The following is a 16724-nucleotide window of genomic DNA, read 5'->3' as shown; positions in this document are numbered from 1 at the left end:
AAATATGGTAATACCTGTCTTGTTCTGGAGGAAACCAAAAAATAAAGTGGGAACATTTATGCGCAGCTGATAATGAATCAAAGCTTTAGAATTTTGACGGCCTATTAGATTTAAGACAATGTTCATGGTGATTAGAATTTCTCTAAATAGCCTCCTTAATTCAGTTTTACTGAGCTCTTTGGGCCTTTTTTTTTAAAAACAATGTTTCTCTTAAGAACCTTTTGCTACCTTCAATATTTGTAGATCTACTTTTTATCTTCTAATCCATTGGTCGCTTTTCTTTTTTTCAAATAGTTACATTTGTGTATGTTTCTTCATGAATCTTATTTTCTGCCCCACCAGCTACTCTATTATCCTTTTTAGGTTTTTTTTTTCCAGTTTAAAAATGCTTCAGAGATGACTGAACTCATAGAGGAGCAGCGTTGTCAAATTTTAGATGTCATAGGCTTTTAAGGTAGCATGTGCAGTCAGAGTGACATCCCACTTAGATTAAATCCGGCTGTGGAAACGCCATATTTCAATTTAAATTGACCCTAAATCAACAGTATTCCAACCAAACTATGGAAACGCCATATTTCAATTTAAACTGACCCTAAATCAACAGTATTCCAACCAAACCAATCACCTTTCTCCAAAACCCCAGGCTTCCTCACCTTACAGGTTTCCCTGGCTCCTCCATGGATGAGAATTTCACTCCTGTGTCCAGGGTCATTCAGTTCACAGGCCCCTCGTCCCTCTGACAGCGTGCTTCAGTTACTCCTGGCTGCGCATTCCCAGCAGACGAGTCTTCAGCAGCACGGTGGGGAAGACATTCTCATTTTTCAGCCAGATCTGTTCATGAAAGGAATACTGTGGTTTGAGGCAGTGGTCTCCACACAAGTGGGTACACAAGAATTTTTCAAATGTTTTCATCTTCCCTCTTAAGACATCCTGTCTTTCCAGCTGCCGGTGATCAGAGTGTTGTTCATTGCCTACAAAATGAAGTCACTTCCTCTTTCAGGCTATCTTCCCAAGGGCCCTTTAGAAAGAGCTTAGAGAACTAAAATCACCTCTGGGCAGACATCAGGAGACAGAAATTGTGAAGTAAAGTTGAAGATGTATATGATAAAATTGTTCTGTCAATCAGAGTTAAAATTTCAATCAGCAAACTAAATTTTTTTTCCAGAAAGCACAAATAACCAGTTTGATCCCTCACCCTCAATGAATGCAATAAACTAATTACTTTGTTATCAGGTAGACATGGATTAGAGTTTGGGAACATTCTCTAAGGATATATGCAGGCCTTAGACAATTACTGTGAGGTATATACCTGATCTAGTGATATAAATCAAGCTGATTTTCCTGTAAAAATAGTGATATCATAAGGAGTTAGAGACTTGATCAAGGACACAATGCTTGAATTTTCACAGAATAAGCTACAAATATCTTAATGAACTATAAATAATGTATTTATATAAGCTATAAATCAATTAAATCGATCAACACCAAAACCAATTGCAAAGTTGTATTTCAGAAGATAAAGCTTATGGTTACAGAGGTCTACTCTTATCTCATAATGTCTGACATTTTCAATGCAAGAAGTCAGAAGTCCACTTTCTTCTGTGCTTATCTCATTAGCCTAATTTACTACCTATAAATAAAGTTATCTACAAATTAATTAGTCATTTGTTGTCTACAAAGCATGTCTGACTTTAAATGCACAAACCTGACCTTATTTCCCCTTGCTTTTTTGCCCTTTCAGCCCTATCCCCATGCTATTTGAGTCACAATGCCTAAAACCTCAAAAGCAAATTTAGTAGCAGAATTCAAAGACACTCTGCAGTGACTTTGATCTGGAATCTACAAATTCAAAAGTCAACTTCTGATTCTGTTCTCTCCCTTGAAAATGATGATAATGATCACTAGTTCATCCTTTTCCCCCACAGTAAAGGATGGAAAGCAATAAGTAATGAATGGTTTTAAAACCAGAATTCTCACATTTAAATAAATGTCTTCTCAGAAGTTACTTGGAAAACGTATGCATTCTAATTCAAACAATGCTGTCCTTGTATAAGACATTTTTCTGAATCTTCTTTCTTGGAAATGCCTTCAGAGGCCATCTGCCACCCCCTTAAGAAAACTGACTTCATTATTTTATATTCTCAGGAAACTCTTCCTTTGTCTGATACTTTTTTCTCCTTCCCTCTCACTTCTCCCTGATCATCAGTGTAGCCTCGTCTTTCCTCTGTCTCACCTGGAGCTGGGGGTGTGTCACAGTGAGGATACATAGACCTCCTGCCAGCAAACTTACTAGACATGGGATCTGCTGCTGCCTGTGGCCTTCCTGCTGTAACAATAGGTCACTGAGTTGACACATGGATGCCACTGGCTGAACTCTATACGATGAAGTGTGGGAAACCTCATTTCCCTGAATTGATGATGGTCTCAACTGTTTGATGTTGGCAAGCTAAGATTCTACCACAGTGAAAAGAATTAGATAAATGCGTAGAAAATTCAGTATTAGCAGTTCCTCTTCTTCCCTGATTATGGAAATTATATGGAAAGAAGACTTACTAGTTCCATGTGTAATGCTTTGCACCCAGAAGGAGTACATGCCCACTAAAGGCACATTTTCAACTTGATTCATGACTGACATTACATGAATATGCTTAATAAAGAGTTCAACTATGTCTCCCTTTTATCTTTTATTTTGAATGTAAGGTATTCAGCCTGTGAGATGGGTATTTCATTCGAATTTAGGTCCTCTACTGAGTTTTTTAACAGAGTAGCCATTAGCAGCTTTAATCTTAGTAAAGCTCAGGGCTGCTGTGTGAGAGAAGAGTGTAGGAGGGGTTGTAATTATTCCATTTCAATGCTGGGCCTGCTTTTGCCAGTTTCCAGAGCACCTTTCCCTTCCCACAGCTCAGCTCCTGAAAAGATTCTGCTCTATTCTGTATTTCACAAAACTGGCTCCCTCTCTGTGACAGCTAATCATCATCAAGACACTGTTTTCATATCATGTTCTAGGCAGTTCATAGATGAGGGAGAAATCATTTCAAATTACCTTTTTATGGAGTGATGGGAGAGGCCTGCTGCCAGTGGGAGTAGGGCATGTTACACACGCACTGACCATTTGTTTCACCCATGAGTGACTGTTGACAAATGGGTCCTACTGCTTGGTTCATTTCTTTTAAGGCCATTATGAAACCAGTGACTTGTCTTGAGCAAGACAACACATGCACAGAACCCACGTGCTCTCAGAACTATGTTTGTGTTATCACTTGGGTTTGGTATTCAGCAACTTTGGATAATCACATCAGACATGTTAATGAAGAGAGTCTGAAGACCATGATTTCTTCTTTCAATTAATAATTAAATATTTATTGACCTCCTGCTAGGTGCATGAAATAAAATGAATAATACCACTCACATTTATTAAGATCTTGCTATAGGCTAAGCATTATATCACTTGCTTTACATATATCATTTCATTTCATTCCCACAATGACCCTATGAGGTGGACACTTTTGTTGCTTAAAGGGTTGCATAATTTGCCAAGATCACATGGCTAGAAAGCAGCAGAGCTACAATTTGACCCTAAAGCCCAAGTGCTTTGTATTGTAATATACTGACCCCCATCCCCCAAAACAGAATGAAAGCCATGTCCTCAAGAAGCTTATAATCCCTGGGAGGTCCAGGCAATACTTTTACTCCTGATCCATCTTCAAGACCTTGATAGAATCTCTGGTACTTTAATTTTCCTCCAATCAAATAAATTGAATTCAATATTTACTGGATTCCTACACTGCATGAGACTGTCCTAGGATACCAAAATATCTATGACACCTCTTCTGATCCAAAAAAGAAAAAAACCACTATAGTCCAAAGGAGAAGACATACATGTATGCAGCCAACTCTAGTATAAGCTATATGGCCATTGTGAAGTAAATATAGCTGCACCACAGAGAGAAGGGAATGAGTCTTCTGACTGGGGGGATTAGGACATTTTCACAAAAGAGGTGACATCTCAGTTGGTGAACACTATTACCACTCGTAAAACATGAGTAAGGAATCCCAAGAGAAAAGACAACATGAGCAGAGGCATGAAAGTATATGATACATGAAAGGAACATAATCTAGCATGACTGTAGCATGGGATGTGAGTTGGGAGGGGGGTTATATTCATACTAGTTATATTCAGGGCATTATGAGAAATTATAGATAATCATTAATGAAGGAATGCGATTATGTGTGCATATATGTGTGTGTCATCAATGAAAGAAGTGGTGACTTATTTATGCAGATCATGCAATGCTTTTGCCCATTTCACTGAAGCACTGATTAGAGTAGTGATGGTCTAGATGATGATTCTGCACAAAAAGGACTATAACAAAAGAAATGACTTGTTCTTCATTCAACATACCCAGGGCTTTACAGTGTATTCCAACTTGAGTGCTGTGACAAGGCAGGTCCAAGTAAGGCACCTGTAACTGTGGGGATTTCTAGGAAGTAGAGCCTTGGTGAATTGGATGCAGAGGTGATTCGAGTCCTAATTATAGAATCTGTTTTCTTTTGTAGGTGCATGGTTGGCTATGTGAACGCCAGCTTGTCTGTATTCCGAATTTCTGACTTTGAGAACCGATCTGAGCCTGAGTCTGATGGCAGTGAGTTCTCGGGGACTCCTCTCAAGTACTGTAGGTAGGTGTGGCACTCTTAGCCTCAGCTGGGCTGGCTCTGCCGTGGGGAGGTGTTGCTCAGACAGTGGCCCTTTTCGACTGAGTGGATTTACAGCTGCGGTTCTCAAACTTGATTATGCATTACAATCCCCTGGAGAATTTTTAAATCTCTTTACGAGGCTGTGACCCAGACGGATTAAAACATAATCTCTGGGGTGAAACCCAGACTTCCAGATCCAGGAAGCCCATGTAAGAGGAACCCAAAGAGACCCCCACTAAGACATTATAATTAAAGTATCAAAAGTTAAGACAAGGAGAGAATATTAGAAGCAGCAAGAGAAAAACACTTTGTTACACACAGGCATATGTCATTTTTGTGCACTTCGCAGATACTGCATTTTTAAAAATTGAAGGTTCATGGCAATCCTGCATCAAGAAAGTCTGTCAGTGCTGTTTTTCCAACAGCATTTGCTCACTTTGTGACTCTGTGTCACGTTTTGGTAATTCTTGCCATATTTCAGATTTTTTCATTATTATTATATTTGTTGTGGTGATCTGTGATCAGTGATCTTTGCTGTTACTATTGTAATTGTTTTGGGGTGCTACAAACCCTGCGCATATAAGACAGTGGACTTAATGTGTTCTGACTGCTCTGTTTCCCCATCTCTGCCTCTCCTTGGGCTCCCCTCTTCCCTGAGACACAGTATTGAAATTAGGCCAATTCAATTAATAACCCTACAGTGGCCTCTAAGTGTTCAAGAGAAAGGAAAGCCACACATCTCTCACTTTAAATCAAAAGCTAGAAATGACTAAGCTTAGTAAGGAAGGCAAGCTGAAAGCAGAGACAAGCCAAAAGGTAGGCCTCTTCCACCAAACAGTTTGCCAAGTTGTGAATGCAAAGGAAAAGTTCTTGAAGGAAAGTTAAAGTGCTACTCCAGTGAACACCCAAATGATAAGAAAGTGAACCAGCCTTACTGATGATCTGAAGAAGGTTTTAGTGGTCTGTACAGAAGATCAAACCAGCAACAACATTCCCTTAAGCCAAAGCTTAATCCAGAGCAATTGACACTCTCTCAATTCTGTGAGGGCCAAAAGAGGAAAGGAAGCTACAGAAAAGTTGGAAGCTACCAGAGGTTAGTTCATGAGGTTTAAGAAGCAGCACCCATAACATGCAAGTGCTGATGTAGAAGCTGCAGCAATTTGGTTCAAGATGGCGGAGCAGGAGGACGTGTGCTCACTCCCCCTTGCGAGAGCACCAGAATCACAACTAACTGCTGAATAATCATCGACAGGAAGACACTGTAACTCACCACAAAAGGTACCCCACATCCAAAGACAAGCCCCAGTGAGATGGTAGGAGGGTCGCAATCACAATAAAATCAAATCCCATAACCACTGGGTAGGTGACTCACAAACTGGAGAACAATTATACCACAGAAGTCCACCCACTGGAGTGAAGGTTCTGAGCCCAACGTCATGCTTCCCAATCTGGGGGTCTAGCAATGGGAGAAGGAATTCCCAGAGAATCACACTTTGAAGGCTAGCAGGATTTGATTGCAGGACTTCAACAGGACTGGGGGAAACAGAGACTCCACTCTTGGAGGGCACACACAAAGTAGTGTGCTTATCAGGACCCAGGGGGAAGGAGCAGTGACCCCATAGGAGACTGAACAGACCTACTTTCTAGTGTTGGAGGGTCTCCTGCAGAGGTAGGGGGGTGGCTGTGGCTCACCGTGAGGACAAGGACACTGGCAGCAGAAGTTCTGGGAAGTACTCCTTGGCGTGAGCCCTCCCAGAGTCTACCATTACCCCCACCAAAGAGCCTCTAGCTCCAGTGCTGGGTCCCCTCAGGCCAAACAACCAACAGGGAGGGAACTCAGCCCCATCCATCAGCAGACAAGCAGATTAAAGTTTTACTGAGCTCTGCCCACCAAAGAAACACCCAGCTCTACTCACCACCAGGTCCTCCGATCAGGAAGCTTGCACAACACTCTTAGATAGCCTCATCCACCAGAGAGCAGACAGCAGAAGCAAGAAGAACTACAATCCTGCAGCCTGTGTAACGAAAACCACATTCACAGAAAGATAGACAAAATGAAAAGGCAGAGGACTATGTACCAGATGAAGTAACAAGATAAAACCCCAGAAGAACAACTAAATGAAGTGGAGATAGGCAATCTTCCAGAAAAGGAATTCATAATAATGAGAGTGAAGATGATCCAGGACCTCGGAAAAAGAATGTAGGCAAAGATCGAGAATATGCAAGAAGTGTTTAACAAAGACCTAGAAGAATTAAAGAAAAAACATCTAGAAGAATTAAAGAACAAACAGAGATGAACAATACAATAACTGAAATGAAAAAGACACTAGAAGGAATCAACAGCAGAATAACTGACGCAGAAGAACAGATAAGTGACCTGGAAGACAGAATGGTGGAATTCACTGCTGTGGAACAGAATAAATAAAGAGAATGAAAAGAAATGAAGACAGCCTAAGAGACCTCTGGGACAAAATCAAATGCACCAACATTCGCATTATAGGGGTCCCAGTAGGAGAAGAGAGAGAAAAAAGACCCGAGAAAATATGTGAAGAGATTATAGTCGAAAACTTCCCTAACATAGGAAAGGAAATATCCACCCAAGTCCAGGAAGCACAGAGAGTCCCAGGCAGGATAAACCCAAGGAGAAACACTCCAAGACCCATGGTAATCAAATTGACAAAAATTAAAGACAAAGGAAAATTATTGAAAGTAACAAGGGAAAATCGACAGATAACATACAAGGGAACTCCCGTAAGGTTAACAGCTGATTTCTCAGCAGAAACTGTACAAGCCAGAAAGGAGTGGCATGATATATTTAAAGTGATGAAAGGGAATAACCTACAACCAAAATTATTCGACCCAGCAAGGATCTCATTCAGATTCGACAGAGAAATCAAAAGCTTTAAAGACAAGCAAAAGCTAAGAGAATTCAGCACCACCAAATCAGCTCTACAGCAAATGCTAAAGGAACTTTTCTAACTGGGAAACACAAGAGAAGAAAAGGACCTACAAAAACAAACCCAAAACAATTAAGAAAATGGTAATAGGAACATACATATCGATAATTACCTTAAACGTCAATGGATTAAATGCTCCAACCAAAAGACACAGGCTTGATGAATGTATACAAAAACAAGACCCATATATATGCTGTCTACAAGAGACCCACTTCAGACCTAGGGACACATACAGACTGAAAGTGAGGGGATGGAAAAAGATATTCCATGCAAATGGAAATCAAAAGAAAGCTGGAGTAGCAATACTCATATCAGATAAAATAGACGTTAAAATAAAGAATGTTACAAGAGACAAGGAAGGACACTACATAATGATCAAGGGATCAATCCAAGAAGAAGATATCACAATTATAAATATATATGCACCCAACATAGGAGCACCTCCATACATAAGGCAACTGCTAACAGCTACAAAAGAGGAAATCCATAGTAACACAATAATAGTGGGGGACTTTAACACCTCACTTACACCAATGGAGAGATCATCCACAAGAAAATAAATAAGGAAACAGAAGCTTTAAATGACACAACAGACCAGATAGATTTAATTGATATATACAGGACATCCAAAATAGCAGATTACACTTTCTTCTCAAGTGCACATGGAACATTCTCCAGGATAGATCACATCTTGGGTCACAAATCAAGCATTGGTAAATTTAAGAAAAATGAAATCATGTCAAGCATCTTTTCTGAACAAATCACTATGAGATTAGAAATAAATTACAGGGGATAAAAAGGTAAAAAACACAAACATATGGAGGCTAAACAGTACATTACTAAATAACCAAGAGAGCCCTAAAGAAATCAAAGAGGAAATCAAAAAAGAACTAGAGACAAATGACAACGAAAACACAATGATCCAAAACCTATGGAACACAGCAAAAGCAGTTCTAAGAGGGAAGTTTATAGCAATAAAATCCTACCTCAAGAAACAAGAAAAATCTGAAATAAACAATCTAACCTTACATCTAAAGGAACTAGAGAAAGAAGAACAAACAAAACCCAAAGTTAGTAGAAGGAAAGAAATCATAATGATAAGAGCAGAAATAAATGATACAGAAACAAAGAAAACAATAGCAAAGATCAATAATACTAAAAGCTAGTTTTTTGAGAAGATAAACAAAATTGATAAACATTTAGCCAGACTTATCAAGAAAAAGAGGGAGAGGACTCAAATCAATAAAATTAGAAATGAAAAAGGAGAAGTTACAACAGACACCGCAGAAATACAAAGCATCACAAGAGACTACTACAAGCAACTCTATGCCCAAAAAATGGACAATCTGGAAGAAATGGACAATTTCTTAGAAAGGTATAACCTTCTAAGAGTGAACCAAGAAGAAATAGAAAATATGAACAGACCAATCACAAGTAATGAAATTGAAACTGTGATTAAAATTCTTCCAACAAACAAAAGCCCAGGACCAGATGGCTTCACAGCTGAATTCTATCAAACATTTAGAGAAGCACTAACACCCATCCTTCTCAAACTCTTCCAAAAAACAGCAAGGAAGGAACACTCCCAAATTCATTCTACGAGGCCACCATCACCCTGATAGCAACACCAGACAAAGATGTTACAAAAAAGAAAATTACAGACCAATACCACTGATGAATATAGATGCAAAAGTCCTCAACAAACTACTAGCAAACAGAATCCAACAACACATTAAAAGGATCATACACCATAATCATGTGGGATTTCTCTCGGGGATGCAAGGAGTCTTCAGTATATGCAAGTCAATCAGTGTGATACACCATATTAACAAATTGAAGAATAAAAACCATGTGATCATCTCAATAGATGCAGAAAAAGCTTTTGACAAAATTCAACACCCATTTATCACAAAAACTCTCCAGAAAGTGGGCACAGAGGGAAACTACCTCAACATAATAAAGGCCATATATGACAAACCCACGGCAAACATCATTCTTAATGGTGAAAAACTGAAAGCATTTCCTCTAAGGTCAGGAACAAGACAAGGATGTCCACTCTCACCACTATTATTCAAGATAGTTTTGGAAGTCCTAGCCACGACAATCAGAGAAGAAAAAGAAAGAAAAGAAATCCAAATTGGAAAAGAAGTAAAACTTTCACTGTTTGCAGATTACATGATACTATACATAGAAAATCCTAAAGATGCCACCAGAAAACTACTAGAACTAATCAATGAATTTGGTAAAGTTGCAGGATGCAAAAGTAATGCACAGAAATCTCTTGCATTCCTATACACTAACAACGAAATATCAGAAAGAGAAATTAAGGAAAGAATCCCATTCACCACTGCAACAAAAAGAATAAAATACCTAGGAATAAACCTACCTAAGGAGGTAAAAGACGTGTACTCAGAAAACAATAAGACACTGATGAAAGAAATTAAAGGTGACACAAACAGTTGGAGAGACATACCATATTCTTGGATTGGAAGACTCAGTATTGTGAAAATGACTATACTACCTAAAGCAATCTACAGATTCAGTGCAATCCCTATCAAATTACCAATGGCATTTTTTACAGAACTAGAACAAAAAGTCTTAAAATTTGTATGGAGGCATAAAAGACCCCAAATAGCCAAAGCAATCGAGAAAGAAAAACAGAGCTGGAAGAACCAGGCTCCCTGACTTCAGACTATATTACAAAGCTACAGTAATCAAAACAGTATGGTACTGGCACAAAAATAGAAATAGATGGAACAGGATAGAAAGCCCAGAAATAAACCCATACACCTACGGTCAAATAATCTACAACAAAGGAGGCAAGAATATACAATAGAGAAAAGACAGTCTCTTCAATAAGTGTTGCTGGGAAAATTGGACAGCTACATGTAAAAGAATGAAATTAGAACACTCCCTAACACCATACACAAAAATAAACTCAAAATGGATTAAAGACCTAAATATAAGACCGGATAGGATGAAACTCCTAGAGGAAAACACAGGCAGGACACTCCTTGACATAAATCGCCACAATATCTTTTTGGATCCATCTCCTAGAGTAATGGAAATAAAAACAAAAATAAACAAATGGTACCTAATTAAACTTAAAAGCTTTTGCAGAGCAAAGGAAACCATCAACAAAATGAAAAGACAACCTACAGAATGGGAGAAAATATTTGCAAATGATGCTACTGACAAGGGATTAATTTCCAAACTATACAAAGAGCTCATAGAGCTCTATATCAAAAAAATAAACAACCCAATCAAACAATGGACAGAAGATATGGACATTTCTCCAAAGAAGAGATACAGATGGCCAAAAGGCACATGAAAAAATGCTTGAAATCACTAATTATTAGAGAATTCAAATCAAAACTACAATGAGGTATTGCCTCACACCAGTCAGAATGGTCATCATCAAAAAGTCTATAAATAAATGCTGGAGAGGGTGTGGAGAAAAGGGAACTCTCCTACACTGTTAGTGGGAATGTAAATTGGTACAGTGACTATTGAGAACAGTATGGAGGTTCCTTAAAAATCTAAAAATAGAGCTACCATAAGATCCTGCAATCACACTCCTAGGCATATATCTGGAGAAAACCATAATTTGAAAAGATACATGCACCCCAGTGTTCACTGCAGCACTATTTACAATAGCCAAGGCATGGAAGCAACCTAAATGTCCATCAACAGAGGAATGGATAAAGAAGATGTGGTACATATATACAATGGAATATTACTCAGCCATAAAAAAGAACGAAATAATGCCATTTGCAGCAACATGGGTGGACCTACAGCTTATCGTACTAAGTAAGCCAGATAGAGAAAGATAAATATCATATGATACCGTTTAAATTTGGAATCTAAAGAAAAAAAAGATACAAATGATCTTATTTCCAAAACAGAGACTCACAGACATAGAAAACAAACTTATGGTTACCAAAGGGGAAAGGGGGGTGGGGGAGGGATAAATTAGGAGATTGGGATTAACATATACTCACTACTATATATAAAATAGATAACCAATAAGGACCTACTGTATGGCACAGGGAACTATACTCAATATTTCATAATAATCTATAAGGGTTATTACAAAATCTGAGGAAGAATATACATATATATATTCTGAATTGCTGTGCTGTAAACCTGAAACTAACACGATATTGTTAATCAACTATACTTCAATTTTTAAAAAGTTGCTAAGGAAGTAGATCTTAAAAGTTCTCATCACAAGAAAAAAAATTTTTTTTAGTAATAAATAAAAGCAGAATCCAGAGTACTATGTAGAGCACTGCAACCAACTTTTACCCAAAGGGCATTTGCTGAACTGGGTAGACTTACACTTGGTTTTTCAAAGCTTTATATGGTTAGGGAATTTGAAAGGAAATAGAGAAATGACCAGCTTGTGAGTATAAATCGAAATATACACTACATAAAACAACAATATATTCATACTAGAGTCTGTTGTACAGCAATGGCCACATGCAACAGCATAGATAAATCTCAGTAGCACAATGTTAAAAAAAAAAAAAAAAAGCAAGTCTCGGAAGGCTGCATACTGTATAGCATCCTTTCTAGAGAGTTCAAGACAAAACTGAACAATATCATATTCAGACAAATGAATATACATATACATAACAAAAATATGTTAATGATAAAAATGAAGTTCAGGATAAGGGAAGCAAGGAGATGAGATGAAGGTCCTCCCTCATATAGCCCAGAAGTGGATATAAGTTCCTGGTAATATTTTAATTCTTGGGTTGCATGGAGGATTTATGAGCGTTCATTATGTTATTAAACTATTAAATACATAAACATAAAAATTGCAGAAAAGGAGAACAAGAATGGACCAATAAGATTAGTTATAAAAACTAAGAATTGTGATTAGTCCAATTTTGTGCAACAGAGGGCCAAAATAATGTTATAAAGAAATGCAAAGGATGAAGAACAGTCAAGATATTTTTGAAGAATAACAAGGTGAATATTCACCTTACATTAGATATAGTATAAAATCATAATATATTATATCAGTGTGGTGTTTAACATATGAATAGAAAATGGAATAGAAATGAGAACTCAAAAATAAATTGTGCAATAAAGATGTATTCACAAAATAAAACATACAGTATGATTCCATTTATATAGAATTCAAAGCAGATAAAACTAAGCACTGTTTTATTTAGGAACACTTGCATAAGTAGCATAATTATAAAGAGAAGCAGAAAATTACAATAGTGGTCACCTCTCGGGCTGTCTGGCATTGCCAGTGAGGCATTTCTAAGCCACTGACCGTGTTCTGTGGCTTAACTTCGATGAGGTTCACTTATCATTCTTTGAAATGTACATATGTTTTTATTTTCACAGTTTAAAAAAATGGGAATGAATTAACTAACTGGTGCTAGAATATACCTGGTGCTAGAAAAATAATGTTTGCAAGCCAATCATCCATTTCCTGAGAAATAAAAGCAGCTATAGAGAATTCACTAACTTACGCCAAAAGGGAACACCCCATCTTTCCCACATGTAAAATTGAAGCCAAGAAATTTAAAGTTTTACTTTCTGAAAACAGTTCTGACTCACTTGGAAAAATCCTCCAAACATTAACACCACTGGGCTACGTTGTATCTTGGAAGGTACTAGGCTAAAGGATCAGAAGAGTGAAACTGATTATCTTGAGGCTTGGTGTCCTGGCTGTTTCTACAGAAGGGCAGGGAAGTGTTTTCTTTGTACAAGTGCCAGAGAACATGCAGCCGATCATTTTGCAAAAAAGTTAGACTGCATCAAAAACAGAAACACGGGGTACAAATGACATCTGAGCACGGCCCTCACCAAAACCTCTGCTGAGTGGAAAAGGCCAAGAGACCAGGGGTAGGCTGCAGTGTGAACTGAGAGCTCCACTTACAACAGTCATCTGCAAGCTCATAGAAGAAAAGAGTGAGTCCAAAATTTTAGAGCAGGGTGGGACAGACCCTAAGTTCGTTGATAGGGAAAACTGATGTCCAGCGATGCTTCATGAATTACCCAAGATCATTATTAGTCAGGCAAACCCCAAACATGGTTCCAGTATACTTTCCAGAACATAATTCTGGAGACAGCTGCCAGCAGCAAAGCAAATGACAAACTCACAGGCACCACTGAGTTGTAATTCCCTTAGGGTAGCAATAAGAAATTTTCTAGAGAGAAACTTGACTTTATGGTACAATGGCTTAAGAGAGTAGGAAGCCAGAAACCTGCTGCTTCTGAAAACAAACTTCCTAAGAATTTCACAACTTCTGATTCTCGTTCTCAGAACCTAAGTGCCAATGTAGACGCGTTGTGTTCCTCTGAGTACAGGTTAGCAGAACTGTGTGACAGATCACAAATGGATGTATATGACACACAGCCTGAACAAATAGATGCATATTCTCAACAACTTGATCCCTACATAGAAATTATCTAAAATGTTGCCAACTCACCATAGCCATGAGTATGTGTTTCCTAAATATTAAAAAGCACATGTAAAGAATATTAATTTTTAAAATACTGAAAAACCATAAATTAACATTTAAAACCACCACTTAAAACCCTTTACCTTTTGCATATTGTATGTGTACAGTTTTACAAATGGTCATTGTGTTTGATAATCTACTCTCATTGAGTGATAAAAAGTATTTCAACTTTCTAGTTTTCATACTTATATTTAATGGCTGTTTATATTTGATGTATACTAGTTTATTCAGCTATGCTGAATAAAGGAATTCATTTATCTGCTATGAGTTTACAGCATGAATTTTCTTTCTTTTTTTTTAAATTTATTTTTATATTTATTTTTGGCTGTGTTGGGTCTTCGTTGCTGCACGTGGGCTTTCTCTAGCTGGGGCGAGCGGGGGCTACTCTTCGTTGCGGTGCGCGGGCTTCTCACTGTGGTGGCTTCTCTTGTTGCAGAGCACGGGCACTAGGTGCGTGGGCTTCAGTAGTTGTGGCTCACCGGCTCTAGAGTACAGGCTCAGTAGTTGTGGCGCATGGGCTTAGTTGCTCCGCAGCATGTGGGATCTTCCCGGACCAGGGCTTGAACCCATGTCCCCTGCATTGGCAGGCGGATTCTTAACCACTCTGCCACCAGGGAAGCCCCAATGATGGTGACTCTTGAAGCGATTCAGGTTCCCTCTTTTTATTTATACTTTTGTCTGATAATTAACCATGTGTATAATAAAAAGCATACTGCTCTTTTTCTTCTACAATACTTACTTGGACTATATTTGAAATATAGGTAGCTAAAGACAAATAAAGGAATTACATTTGTTATCTTAATTGGAAAACACAATTCCTGGTTCTTGACTACCTGTGCTCTGCAAAACGTAAAAGAAGGTTAGAATAGTCTATGCAAACTTTTAGTCCTGAATAAAATTATTCTTCCTAAGATTTCAGGCATTGTTTACTGGACCTATGACAGGAGCAGATTATGTAACAATATATTAGAATGAGTGTTTTCAATGATTATGTAATCCTTATCATCATAGGGAGAACCAACAGTTTGAAGGCACTAACATTCACTTTTTTAAGTATGGTTGATTTACAATTTTGTATTAGTTTCAGGTGTACAACATAGTGATTTGATATCTTCATAGATTATACTCCAATTAAAGTTATTATAAAATATTGGTAATATTCCCTGTGCAGTATGTTACATCTTTGTATATTATTTATTTTATACCTAGTAGTTTGTACCTCTTAATCCCCTCCCCTATCTTGGCCCTCCCCCATCTTGGCCCTCCCCCCAGTCTTCTCCCCACTGGTAACCACTAGTTTGTTCTCTGTATCTATGAGTCTATTTTGTTACATTCATTTATTTATTTTTTAGATTCCACATGTAAGCGAAAACATACAGTATTTGCCTTTGTCTGACTTACTTCACTAAGCATATGGGTATATATCCGAAGAAAATGAAAACACTAATTAGAAAAGATATATGCATCCCAATGTTCATAGCAGCATTATTTACAATAGCCAAAGTATAGAAGCAACCTAAGTATCCATCAACAGATGGATAAAGGAAATGTGATATATAATTAGATATATGTGTATATACACACACGCAATGGAATATTACTCAGCCATAAAAAAGAATTAAATTTTGCCATTTGCAACAACATGGATGGACCTGAAGGGTATTATGCTTAGTGAAGTAAGTCAGACAAAGAAAAACAGATTCATTCTTAATTTCAGCACCAAGTACTCATCATAAATATCACGTTACTGGCAAAATAATCATGATACATTACTATTGTATTCCATAGACACTAATAATAATTAAGATGATGATATTGATGATGATAATGGTCACAGCTCATATTTTTGTAGTCTTTGATATTTTCAAGGATGCCCTGCATAGAAATTATCCTGTATCCTCATATGCAAATTAGTGACGACCTTAAGGTTAGGTACATGGACAATCATAGTTTTTATTTGGACAAGGGAAATTTAGTATGTCTACACAGCAGAACTGTTGTAATAACCAATATTTCCATATTTACTCACATTTCTGGAGCGAATGAAAAGAACATTCAAAACACATGAAAACTGTATGAAGTTGAGAGTCACTTCTCAGTTTTTCCACTTGAGAATACTAATGATATGGTAAGGATAAAATGGAGTCACATGGATCTAAGTTCCTAGGATAGTGCTTGGCACCTAGTAGATAACAGACATTTGTGGAAGTTGATGCTTACTCAGAAGTTACAGTTGGAGCATATTTTAGGAAGGACTCTGGTGGCAAGTGTCAGAAATCCAGTATAAACTGACTTAAAAAGAAATTCATTGGTTCAGGTAACCAGCAGGTTGGAGGGGTGATATTAACGTTAGTAATGACTAGATCCCAAGTCTCCAGCAGTGTCAGCAAGAGACCACCTTTCTACTGGCTCTGTTTTTGTTCTATTGACAGCATTCTCAAGGAGGCTCACTTCACACAGTTTGTGATGCCCACCAGAAGCTCCAGGCTTTTACCTTCTGTGGGCTTTGTGATAATTCACTAAGTAATCATTCTAGCAGAAGATCTGGTGATGAGTCTTACTGATCAGGTCTGGCTCATCTTCT

General features: G+C 37.8%; 1 protein-coding gene across 7 annotated transcripts in view; it reads left to right on the top strand.

Moving 5' to 3' along the window:
* ANO4 (anoctamin 4) overlaps positions 1-16724 on the top strand; it is a 458290-nt gene that overhangs the window by 430307 nt on the left and 11259 nt on the right. For all 7 annotated transcript variants that reach the window (XM_082419367.1, XM_082419366.1, XM_082419364.1 and 4 more), the window contains one exon: positions 4558-4677. In XM_082419367.1, coding sequence (XP_082275493.1) covers positions 4558-4677 — 120 coding nt within the window. The remainder of the gene's footprint in view (positions 1-4557; positions 4678-16724) is intronic.

The sequence above is a fragment of the Balaenoptera physalus genome (genome assembly GCF_965194825.1).
Source record: "Balaenoptera physalus genome assembly, chromosome: 13".
Taxonomy (NCBI): Eukaryota; Metazoa; Chordata; class Mammalia; order Artiodactyla; family Balaenopteridae; genus Balaenoptera; species Balaenoptera physalus.
Note: the sequence above shows the minus strand (reverse complement) of the source record. Positions and strands in the feature narration are given on the sequence as shown.